General features: G+C 48.4%; 1 protein-coding gene across 1 annotated transcript in view; it reads left to right on the top strand.

Moving 5' to 3' along the window:
• LOC149365670 (glucose-6-phosphate exchanger SLC37A4-like) overlaps window positions 1-11324 on the top strand; it is a 31665-nt gene extending 20341 nt beyond the window's left edge. Inside the window, exons 7-9 of the mRNA XM_089569056.1 lie at window positions 4402-4512; window positions 7919-8057; window positions 11008-11324. Of these exons, the coding sequence (XP_089425182.1) occupies window positions 4402-4512; window positions 7919-8057; window positions 11008-11324 (567 nt within the window). The remainder of the gene's footprint in view (window positions 1-4401; window positions 4513-7918; window positions 8058-11007) is intronic.
• Window positions 11325-12855: the final 1531 nt, after the last annotated feature.

Below are 12855 nucleotides of genomic sequence, written 5' to 3'. Positions count from 1 at the left end.
GATGACTTCTCCGGGAGTCTTCGGTGTGACCAGCACGCGAGCAGTCTCGAAGGTGTCGGTCCGCATAGCGTCAGGAGGAGCGCGTGCTTCTTCGCTTCGTCGGAGACATCGTTTGCCACGAGGTAGAAGTTGAGGCGCTGAATCCACGATCCACGAAAAGGCTCGATGACACCGTGCAGTCCTCCAGTAGCCATCGGCGACACCTCGAACTGCGTGCGCTCTACATCCCACTTCTCGTCGCCGGGGGCCGCAGCTTCGCAGGGGGGCGCTGCGGACGCCACTGAAAAGCGCCCTCTCCGACCGACTCCGCACTTCTGTCCGGGCAAACCGGTCTCCCTCCCATTCAGTAGCTACGCGAGCAGCGCGCTTTCTCCTGAAAAAAAGCCAGTTCTGCACGTACTAGCACGTGTTGACCAGCCTGCAAATCTCTTTTTGCAGTCGCGAGCTTTTTCCCTCCTGCTTGAACGCTGACGAGCTTCAGAGGATTAGCAAAATGTACAGGGGCGCTAGGAAAAAATGCGGACAGCACGGCGCCCACGCGCTGCGCAGTCGGAATTTATCTTCAACGCGTTTTTATCTCGGTAGTAACAAAATACATTATTGTATCACGGATGTCTCTAGCGTATTTGTGTTGCGAGCCAAGTATAAGCATGACGAAAATAAATTCCCACAGCGGAGCGCCTAGGCACTGCGCTGTTCGCATTTCTTTCTGTCGCGGCAGTACGCTCTGAGATGTAGGTTAAAAGAAATAGTGGACAGTGAATTTTTTTTTTTCGCTGCGCAAACTTGAAAAATGAACTGCTAGTGGATCAGGCCCACTACGTGAAGCAGATTGTTGATGAAAAAGCCGGTACCGTAACGGCGAAATGTGTATCGCAAGCAAATGACGAGGTCATTTAAGACGTGGAATTCGATGTAAATACCTTTTTTTTTTGGCGCGGGCATCTTCGCAAAATGCTTAATTTCGTTGGGTGGCTGAGCAGTTTGGTGCATGCAGGTTTGTTGGCCAAATAATAAGGATTTTGTTACGTGTTTCGCTGCGTAATAATGGAAATAATTTTTATTTTAACTTAAAATAAAGTGGCCTTAAGGCGACACGCGAGGCTGAGGAGAAAAACGAAAACACTCACGAAATGCGCCTACCAGCTTCTTGCTATGTACGGCAAAGAGAAAAAATGCTCTAGTTTGGTCAATCGCTACAACGGAGATAAGTGGTTGGTATATTTATTTTAATGCCGATTACAGCGCACGCGCGTCCCCAAAACAATTTATTTGCAGAGCTATCGCTCATATGCAAACGCTCATTCATGTGCAAGCAAACATTTTGATTATTTTTGTTTTTAGAAATTTTTTACATTTAAAGCAGCTTCGAAAATTGAGCCAGGCGTCACAAGTCGGAACATTGAGGCGATCACTGACCTTGCCTCACACGCGTCTGCATAACGCCGCTAGCTGTTGTCAGTCTCCAAAAGAAAAAATGGCAAAAGAAATGAGTTTCGTTAACGCGAGCTTTACTAAACACTGCATGCTTAGTGAATTACAGCAAAAAGTGCTCAGAAATAATATTACGCGTGCAACATGCCAAACGTGTTTAGCAACAGGAAAAAGCTTACTTCACCCTGCCCATAGCAGTTATCGAGACCTGCCGTTTCTCGTTCTCATCCATTTCATACCCAACAATTCCGGACAAAAACATTTTTTAATAGGAAAAAGTGTATGAACGCATTTTTTTTCATATACTGGAAGATTTCACTATAGCAATCTCCCATCGATAGGCTTGCATTTTTTTCAGTATTAACGTTTTTCCTATCGTCAACTACTCGATACGAGCGATGAAAAATATTTAAGATTTTGCTGCATATAGAAAGGGTGGACCATTACCTTCAATATTTCCGTTACTGTACGTTACAATTTTCCAATATTAAATTTTTTTTTCCCCAAGAATGTAGGACATCTCCAGGAAATCTGTAGAATTCCACGGGCAGTCCTTGGCCGCCGATGTTCAGTGAACTATTGTGACAGCCCCAGACACAACAAGTTTCTCCACTCTTAGAACGTCGCGGAATTCACAGCGAGCGGCAACAACACTTTTGTGCGCCCGCGAGCAGGACGGCACGTGCTCACAATGAGAGAGAGTGCCAGCTGCGCGAGCAGCACGCGCGTACCGGTCGACAGGCTGCTGGCTCAATGCGCTCCGCCCGCGACGTGCCCGGACAGGAACGCCAAAATGACCGGCAGGGGAGAAGTGGCGCTGGTGCTGTGGGAGCAAACTTCAGGCGTTTGTGCGGTGCGTGGGAGCCCCGCGTGCGAGGAACCTCTCAAGGCACGTGCTGGGTGAAGACTGGGGTTTATTTCTTTAGAGGGAGAGAGAGAGAGAGAGAGAGGGCCAGTGTACAAGAATGCACTTTCGCTGCTGTAGGAATGCAGACGGTCACGGTAAGGGAATTGGGAATGCGTCAGTCGACGGGGCCGTGGGGACCAGATGCCGTCGGGGGAGACGCCTGCTAGCTTTTGTGGGTGCTAGCTTTTGTTGGAGCGGCCGGCCCGCGCTTGTTTCTGGGAAGCGGGCGGCGAGTATGCGCGGAGGAGGCAAGGGTTGCTGGAGCGGCCTGGCGTCGCTTGGTCGACGAACACAACAGTAAGCATTCATGCTGGGTGAACAGCTTGTCTCGTCTTTGTCCCGCCTTTGTTGCGCTGTTCACCCATCATGAATTAAGGCGCTTGTCTACAGAGCCGGAGTACCCGAGTTCGAACCCGACCGCGGCGGCCGCGTTTCAATGGAGGCGAAACGGAAAAGGCGCCCGTGTGCTGTGCGATGTCAGTGCGCGTTAAAGATACCCATGTGGTCGAAATCATTCCGGAGACCTTCATTACGGCACCTCTTTCTCTCTTTCTTCTTTCACTCCCACCTTCCTCCCTTCCCTTATGGCGCGGTTCAGGTGTCCACCGAGATATGTGAGACAGATGCTGCGCCATCTCCTTTCCTCAAAAACCCCAACAATGAACAATTTTTTTCCGTTCATAACATTACTTTCAATTCCTTTAATTAGCCCTCATTTGCGTATTCTTTCGGCTCCCATCTAAAAATATAGCCTCACTAGATTAAAAGATGGTGCGGTTACTAAAGCAAAACTGCAGCTATTGTTTTGGACGGCATTTTCTAGAGATAAAATTGAATATTTTGCTAGTGTTCTTGCAGGAGGGGAATGCACTTTAGCGTGCTTTAAGGACTGAAATCGGGATGCCAAGGAGTTGCGCTTTGACAGCTCCCTTGTTGGGGATAAGCCGTTCAGTATGTTAGCGGCACTGCGTTGTTGTTTTTTTGTCTTTGTGAGGGTCTATGGTCCCTTTGTATGAATAATGAGTCCAATAAACTTCTCTTCAAGGAAGAATGTGTTTTTACTTTTAGAGCGTGAGTTTTGCACCTCTCAAAGAAAGCGTCAAGGTCAGCGTCGGAAAATTAGCCTTCAAGTTGGGGTGTGGTTGTGACGCCGTACCGTGCCGCGCCTCGGCGCAGCTGCGGTACGCGGAGCCGCCTTCGCAACTGCGTTGAACAAAATTGGCGGGGGCTTAGCTTTGGTTAAGCCTAGTAGGTTGCGAAAGCAAATACGCAGCGCCTCTAACTGAAGTAACGCAGTGCGCCGCGTCTACAGGTCACGCGTGGCTACCGGCGTCTTCGGCAATTTTTTATATTTTGTTTTTGATGTTGTTGCGACTGAGAGAAAGAAAACGTAATCTACAGCTGGTATGACGTCACAGCGGCAGTAGCGCCACAGGTGCGCGGCGCGGCGTAACTGCAGCTGGGCTCTCTGAAGGAGCTAGTTGGTCGCCGATATTCACTCCGCTAAAGGTCAAACGTAACTGCGGCCGGGTCACGCGAAGGCTTGAAAGTGCGAGTAGTATTGCTTTCGCAATAAAACAGATGCTATCATCGGCCGTTTCGGGTGTCCACTGAGATGTGATGCAGTTACCGCACCATTTAATTTGTTCAAAAACCAATTTTCAAAAACTAATTTTCTAAAGGTAGCTGGGGTGAGGTGGCTGGAGGGTGATGCTTATAGAGGATAAAAGGGGAGGCACCGTGCTTTTACTGGAGGATTCACTTCAACAGACGCTTTATTTCCGGGGAGAAAGGCGTAGCGACGCTATCACTTCTTGCGCAGTCACAGATATTTACCCACACGCGGGACAAGGTTCCTGCTTGTGGACTATTGCGTAGGACACAGCCTCTATTTTTGCAAGTGGGTTTGTAATGTTCACTTCTTGCCGCTGCAACCTGGTTTTATAGACCTGTGTATAGCGAATGAATGAATGAATGAATGAATGAATGAATGAATGAATGAATGAATGAATGAATGAATGAATGAATGAATGAATGAATGAATGAATGAATGAATGCAGGGCGACACCAGCGGAGCGAGTCCCCGGCTTCCTGTAACGGTGGTGTTAGTTTCAGTAGCAACCATGGCCTTCCACGTCTTTGGCTACAGCATCACGGAGCACTCGTCGGAGGTAGGTGCCCGCGCAGTGCGCTCTCGTGTTTCCTTACGCAAGATGCTGAAACTGTACGTTGAAGCAAAGCACCGTACTACAGCGGTAGGAGTACCACGGAGGTTTCCCTATAGTTTATCATGCACGGCATAATGGTACGCTGTCGACGGTCAATAGCTTCGCCTAGCTGTGACGTCATCAACATGGTTTGCAAGGAGTGTGGTTGATTTCGTTCACACAACCAGGTCCCGCGACCCCCTCTGCTTCTCCTAGAGAGAATCCACTTCACGAGGTATACGGTAACCCAACGAATCACTTACTATCGGGGACAAAAGTTGTATACTCCACGCGGCCGGAGCCGGAGCAACGGAAAACTGCGTTTCAACGCCATCTGCAGGCGGCATCTCGGACCCAGGCAGCCAATGCGTGACCTTTATTATCAGCAGGCATGTCGCTTGGTTCGTTTTAATGTTTCGTGCTTTCGCTCGCCAAAATGCCGAGCGGTGCCGCAGAAGTAGCAATCTGGTGGGCCTATTTTCATTCTGTGCCTTCTTTTTTTCAATGGGCGTTCGAGGTATGGCTTGAGAGCCGGCGCGCGCACCGTCATGATGCGATCAAATAATGCCCGCGCGCGCGTGGCTAACTTGTCGTCGAAGCAGCGCATTTTTCAAACATTGAAACGAGCCAAGCGACATGCCTGCTGATAATAAAGGTCACAGACTGGCTATCTGGGTCCGAGATGGCGCCTGTAGATGGCGTTGCAACGCAGTTTTCCGTTGCTCCGGCTCCCGCCGCGTGGAGTATGCCACTTTTGTCCCCGATAGTACATTCCATAACTCAAAGCAGGGTGGTGTTATTAGCTATAGAGGATGACCTCGGAAATGCTTCACTCCTTTCCCAGCAGGTAATCACTTGTCTCTGTGGTGGTAGCGTCACCCACTTTCTGTCACGACATACACATTTGGAGAAAAGTCCTCGGTAGACATGATTTTTTCTTCGACCAATGTAGGGGAGCACTTATTGCCCCCCTAAAGAATGAAGAAAGGTGAAAGGAAAAGAAAGTTGTTTGGTCTGGTTTGGTTTGGTTTGGTCTTTGGGGTTTAACGTACCAAAGCGACTCAGGATATGAGAGACGCCGTAGTGAAGGGCTCCGGAAATTTCGACCACCTGGGGTTCTTTAACGTGCACTGACATCGCACAGTACATGGGCCTCAATAATTTCGCCTTTATCGGAATTCGACCGCCGCGGCCGGGATCAAACCGGCGTCTTTCGGGTCAGCAGCCGAACACCATAACCACTGAGCCACCACAGCGGAAGAAAAGGTGAAAGAAAGATATTGAGCTTGAGGCGCGCCACAGCTGCTCGATAACGTGACTTAAAAGCGGGCTCTGTGACTCTGAAGACTTGTGATCAATGTTCCACGTGCTCCGTCATTAATGCAGCGGAATGTCTCCTGAATTGAACTTGCTCGATTCGTACTTGCGGTCAATTAGGACTGACAATTTCGTCTCTTAATTCTTTCGCCGCTGAATTTGAAGAAATTTTCAGTCACTTTCATGTTCAACACAGTCTTTTTCACAATATGTGGCGCTATTTAGGAAATTCGCGAAATATCGTCGGCTGCCCAGAGAACTGGTTGAAAACAAACGCGCGTCACCGACGTAGGCATGACCCACTTCCATGTGGAACCAACAACACATGCGAGTATCAGGTGCATGCTTGACAGCTGCCGCCATCTGTCGCTAGCACCTGGCACCAGTATGAACTGCGTATGCGTACTAAAAGCTGCTGATTTGTTACAAGTGCGGGTCGGGAGAGGGCAGGCGAAGCGGCCATGAGGGAAAGCCGGCTTATGGAGCATCGACTACATGAAAGCGTAGTGTACGGCTAAATCCCCTTGATGATCTGAAAGCAGCGGTCTATACGCCCCTTCACTTGCCGCTTTCCTTCTCAATGCTAATTGCCGGCTGCCCGCTCTGCGCACGGCACGCTTTTTCTCCCAAATACACGCTGGCCGGCCGCCCAGTCAAAGAAGGCGCGTGGTTTGGGTTCACTTGAACGCTTCAGTTTCACAGAAAATATTTAACAAGGGCGATAACGGCATCGAGACTGGCTAAAGTAACGTCTCTGTAGTCTTATTTTTTAAGCCATGTGAATAGTGCATGCAGAATTAAAACGAGCTTTTGGGCGAGTAGATTTGCTGCTTGGAACTTCCTCTTCCAAAAGAGATGATGTGTTACGGTGTGTACCGGGTCTAGTTTTGCTTTTTGTCGAACTTAATGAGAACAGCGCAGCGAGCTATCGAATGGAGAATGATAGAAGTAATGTTAATAGACAGGGAGAGAGCATAATGGGTCTAGGAGCAAACGCAAGTTCATGACATACTAGTCATAATCAAGAGGAAGAAATTGGCGTGGGAAGGGCATGTATTGCGAAGGAAAACCGATGGTCAATTCAAGGTAACACAGTGGATTCCAAGGGAGGGCAAGCGTAACAAGTGACATCAGAGGGCCGGGGCGTACGGTGAGGTTATGAAGTTTGCGGAGATAGCGTTGCCGCGGCTGGCACAGGGTAGGGTTAATAGAGGGATATTGGAGGAGCCTCTGTCCCCAAGTGACGTAGTTCTGCTGGTGATGATGATGCTTATTACGTTTGGTACATGTCCATTTGTGCTTCACTTTGTTTGGTCAGTCCGCGCATATGCAACACAGGCACTGTGAGAATGCCTTCTTGGTGTAATTCACTCGTGAGCGCAGCGCCCTCTAGTGTTTGTCTTCCGGATTTGAACTGGGTTCTTGGCCTGCACTTGCATCCGTACTAAATAAGACACTTCCGTAATTTCAAGGCCGTCGAGTGATGACAGCAACCGCTCACAGGCCTCAGTAATAGCAGCTGAGACGTGGGACTTAACAAATATTCTTTAAGACGTAGGTTTAAAGACATGGGATAAGTCGCCATTCTATATCAGGACATAAACAATCTCGGATACAGTTACTATAGTCGGATACAGGTTAAAAAAAACAGCAGTTGCTAACACTGGGTTGCGGTCCGCGGCGTCTTGTAGTACTCCGCTGGCCAATCGCGACTGTAAACGAAATCAGCTTTTTAATGTTTGACTGTACCAAGCAATCCACGTCTCAAAGTTCTAGAGATCATAATTTTTTTCTTGTGATAAGCTTCCTGTTTAGGTGACAAGAAACGTTTAAGTAGCGGACTACTTTTTTGTAGTGGAGGAATTCTGTGTGCGGAGGCTGAATGTGGGCGGAGCTTCACTGCAGACTTAAGTTGTATCCGACTATATTTGCGAATACCTTACATGCGTATGCACTAGTGTGCCATGTAAAGAATTACACAGATGCATGTCAGAAGCCCAACGATGCCTATGGCATTATCGGCCCACCTTTTTGTAATATGCTATGCCCGCAGCTGCTCATCAGCATCATCGGTCTGACCCTGGGTGCCTGCCTGTACGGGGCCATGGCCATCTTCGGAGTGGTGGCCATGGAATGCGTGCCCGCGCACCTGTCGGGAACCTCGCTTGCCATCGTCGCCTTAGGCGGAAGCCGTGAGTTCCATCGATGCGAAAGGAAACATTTGTAGAGTTAGTCTTACCGGCGTAGCGCAGAAACTGCGAAAAGTACTACAGCTTTGCTTTTGCCATACATCCTTGAATTCTGCCCTGGGATTGCGCATTCCTGCGCCCTCGTCATTACTGTTCTCCATCCCACCATATCCCACCCTCTCTTTCCTCTCGCGCTTACTTTCTTCCTCTAAATGTGGGGAGAGAGATTTCTATCTCTCCACTTTGCCAATTGCCACGGTTCGCCGCTGGTTGATAAATAATTAAATGAGATTATATCATTTCACAAATAATTCAAGCTCTTACAGCTGACGCTGTAGAATCCATGGTAGAATGAAGGGCTATATGGCTTAGCAAATTCTATCAGCTTTTGCCGTGAAAAATTATTAAGCTAAGCTACGGCTTACAGCGTATTGAAAGCGAAGAGCCGGAGCAACTTTACTTCGCTGCTCGAAACCGAAGGGCATGTTTCAATGGGCGATTTGGGTTCGGATCCTGAGCTCTTATTGGACCGCAGGGGTAAGGTCCTTAGACATCTTGCTCCTTCGCTTATTTTGGAGAGCTGCTCCGGATCACCATATTCAATGCTCCATTAGTTGAAAGATTCGGCGAGAGCTGTCGTCTCTCTTCATTTTCTTCCCCCCCCCCCCCCTTCTTCCTTTCTCTCTCTATTTATCTCTCTTGGCTTCATCTGGCTTCTCTCTTCTGTTTCTTTCGTTCTTTTCTTTTCTCTCTTTTGGCTTACTAACTGGATTGGCTTGCCTTAGCTTACCCATTTCTACAGCTAAACTACAACAAGCCTAGCTGCAGAATGACTGAGGGCAAGCTTCCGAAAACGGCTTTCGCTGTAAAGCATGCAATCCTCGAGAAGTGGGAAGGAAGACAAAGTGTCATCTATCTCTTCTCCATCTTGGCCGGCACACAGGATCAAGGGAAGGGAAGAGAAAACTTTATTTTCACTAATGCTTTCTCCTGCGGTTTCGGGGCATCTTCAGAGACGTCTTGGTTCTTCCCCGAGGAGCCAAAAATCGCTCGCTAGAATTAGAGACAAAACTGTGGTCTCTATAATTCTGCTTTCTGAAGACGACCAAGCCTAGAATATGGCTGACGCCACGAAGGACCGCTAGGTGTTTAAATTAATTGCATAGCAAACTGATATTGACAACAAAGGTGTTCTAATTCCAGCATAGCGCAATTAGAAGTTGAAGTTTATTTGTTTTTTGCACGAGAAGCAAGGTGGCAATTCGGCACAAAGCTGCGTGAATCGCAGCTTTGCAGGGTCTGAACTCCAAGTGTGTAGTCCTGAGCGGTCGCCAATTAAGCAAAACGTACCACATTTATACAGGAAATGTAATCGCATATGGGGCAGAAACGTGAAACCTTAAGAACAACAGCGTTAAACTTCAACTGAGCATATCGCACCCAGATATGGAGAGAAAAATGGTAGGCGTAACGTTAACAGACAGGAAGAGAGCAGAGGGAGTCGGCTAAAGAACGCGGATTAATGACATTCTAGGCAAAATCAAGAAGAAATGGCAATGGATAGCGCATGTTTTGCGTAGGTAAGATGAACGATGATTGTTAAGGGGAAAAGACTATAGTAGGATACAACTTACAAAAACAGCAGTTGCTAACACTGGGCCGTGGTCCGCGGCGCCTTGTATTACTCCCCTGGCCAATCGCAACTGTAAACGAAATCAACTTTTTAATGTTTTACTAATCAAACAATCCACGTATAAGAGCTCATAGTCTTTTTCTTGTGCTAAGCTTCTTGTTTATGTAACAAGAAACGTTTAAGCAGTGCACTATGAAATGAACGGCGGCGCAACAAGGACACTAACAAGAAAGGGGACACCACATGCGCACGTGGTGTCCCTTTTCTTGTTAGTGTCCTTGTTGCGCCGCCGTTCATTTCATCGTGCACCAACTCGCCCCTCAGGCCATTCTTCTGAAGCAGTGCACTACTTCTTCGTCGTGGAGGAATTCTGTGCGCGGAGGCTGACTGTGGGCGGAGCTTCACTGCAGACTTAAGTTGTATCCGACTATAGATTCTAAGAGAAAGAAAGCATAGCGAGAAAGTGCGGGGGGGGGGGGGGGGGTGGCAGAAAGTCAGATGAGAGGACGATATTAGGAAGTTTTCAGGGATAAGGTGACCGTGGCTTGCGCAAGACATGGTTTAATTAGAGAAATATGGGAGAGGCCTTTCCCCTGCAGTGGGTGCAGTTAGACTGATGATGATGATCATGATGATGGCAATTGTGAGGCGGCTGGCAGAAAGTCAGATAAGAGGACGGTATTAGGAAGTGATAAGGTGACCGTGGCTTGCGCAAGACGTGGTTAATTAGATAAATATGGGAGAGGCCTTTCCCCGGCAGTGGGTGCAGTTAGACTGATGATGATGATCTTGATGATGGTAATTGTGAGGCGGCTGGAAGAAAGCCAGATGAGAGGACGATATTAGGAAGTTTTCAGGGATAAGGTAACCGTGGCATGCGCAAGACATGGTTAATTAGAGAAATGTGGGAGAGGCCTTTCCCCTGCAGTGGGTGCAGTTAGACTGGTGATGATGATCATGATGGTGGTAATTGTGAGGCGGCTGGCAGAAAGCCAGATGAGAGGACGATATTAGGAAGTTTTCAGGGATAAGGTAACCGTGGTTTGCGCAGGACATGGTTAATTAGAGAAATGTGGGAGAGGCCTTTCCCCTGCAGTGGGTGCAGTTAGACTGATGACGATGATAATTATGATGGTAATTGTGACGCGGCTGGACTAGATGCGACGGAAGTGGCGATGCCGTTGCCAGATCGGCCGTGCCTGTGATCGGACACGTGCTTCCCCACCCCATGTCACTTTCGTAGCGCTTGATGTAACAACCAAACGAAATGAAACGTCACAAAATGGGGGTCCCAGAACACGCTCTCCACTTCCGGCGCAGTGGGAGGAGTGATATCCGGTCTCCCCCTCAGCCTGGTGGCCGAACACTACGGCTGGTCGGCAGTCTTCTTCCTCCTGGAGGTGGTCACTGCCTTCACAGCGCTCGCTCTGTTCGCGGGCATGAACTTCGACACCAGGGTCAGACCCAGAGCAGCCGCAGCCGCCCCCACGGCGAACGCTAACGTCGTGACCGTGGCGGCCCCCAGCGACGAGACCAATCTCGACGCCACGCCTTCTGCGCAGGCTCAGCTTGCCCAGCCGTCGCCGCCCGCAAAGCAGCGTTCGGGCAGGTTAAGTCCACCACCGCTTTCCGCGTAATTTATGAACGGACTTTGAGAACCAGTTTCCTTTCAGAGTTTACGTTTACAATGAACGCGAATTACCGGCTGCCGGTTGCGTCGCGGGATTTCGACTCGGGACATGAGTTGGACTGAGTCGTGTAATTGTGATTTCGTGCGCGTTGTACTAGTAAGGGTGTCAGAGCAAGTAGAAAACGTTGTCTTCGTAGCGAAAGTTTGTAATATTTAACACTTCGATAATATCAACCGAAAATCCACATGTACTGACTTTCGCACCCTAACCTGTGTACTTGTTTGTTACTTTTTTTATACAACTAATAAAGCGATATGTTTTAGGTAGTTTTATCTGGGGCGAACCCACTTGAGCTGATGTGTCTCATAGGCTCCTGTGCGTAGAAACCAGTGCGTGTTTGTCCCAGCCTTTAAAGGTGCACTGAAGTGGAATATGAACTCGTCTTCTTACCGCAGAAACTCGATCTAGTACACGTTCGGAGCATTCTTAGAAACTCCGAATTATTGTCCTGGGCGGCCGATTTCCATAATTTAAATCGGGTTAAACTTCCCGGCTCCCGAATTTTTTTGAACTCGCCGCAGACGGTAGGAAGAGTCAACTAACACGTGGAGTCCCTTTCAGACAGTCGCGTGGCGGGTTCGCTTTCGCTTTTATTTTGCTTTTTAGTTTCCCGTGAGTAAATAAATCAAGTCCGAGGCTATATAGCCGCAAATTAGACCCACGGAAATAAAAATTCCCGTGGAATCGTTGCTTTCGCCGATCGCTACGTATCACTCCACCGATGGCAGAGCGGCAAGCCGCCACGGGACTGGCTGAAAGGTTGATTGAAAGGCTGAAAGGTTGCGATAAAATGAAAGTCATCGGGAGCCAGTGTTCTTTCTTTTAATGCACGAATTTGCTGATATATTTTCATTATTTCTCATGTGTGTTTTGATTAGCATCGTACTGAAAGAATCACACAACAATGTGTCATCTGTCAAAACTCTGACTTTATTGCCGTCTAAGGTGGCCACAGTGTGCGTCTGTGTCTCGGCTATCCGCGTGCTGGTGACCATATGCATGCAAGCGGCTTTTCAGGAAATCCTGGGGGCGGCTGAATGCAAGCACAATCATGGCCGCAAATACTTCCAACTTTCTTTCGAAGTATGCACTAAACAAAGGGAAAAAAAAGGAATGGTTACTAAACGCAGCATATAATAACTGCTGTTGATATTTCGACGCGTAGATTTTAGTGCAGTGTGACTAATGGCTGTATACGTAAATCGATCTGCTTTGTGCGCTGACCGTGATAGCCAGCACTACCCCAGTAGACCACACGCGCCCCATGAATGTACTAAGAACGTCCACTACCAGGTGTTCGGATGTCCAGTGGACGCCGAGCCAGATTCCAAATAGAAACTGCGGACAGCTCTTGGACAGTACTTGCAAAAAAAATGTGGCGAAGCGAACGCCCAAAATTAGAGTGTACGTTTCGCAGATACGTCCATAGAACGCTTCAAAATGTATTTGATATCCGAATGACATCCGCTAGTTACCA

Source organism: Amblyomma mixtum, chromosome 1 (genome assembly GCF_055824585.1).
Source record: "Amblyomma mixtum isolate Tamu chromosome 1, ASM5582458v1, whole genome shotgun sequence".
Lineage (NCBI taxonomy): Eukaryota > Metazoa > Arthropoda > Arachnida > Ixodida > Ixodidae > Amblyomma > Amblyomma mixtum.
The sequence above is the reverse complement of the archived record's forward strand: the minus strand, read 5'-3'. Positions and strand labels throughout refer to the sequence as shown.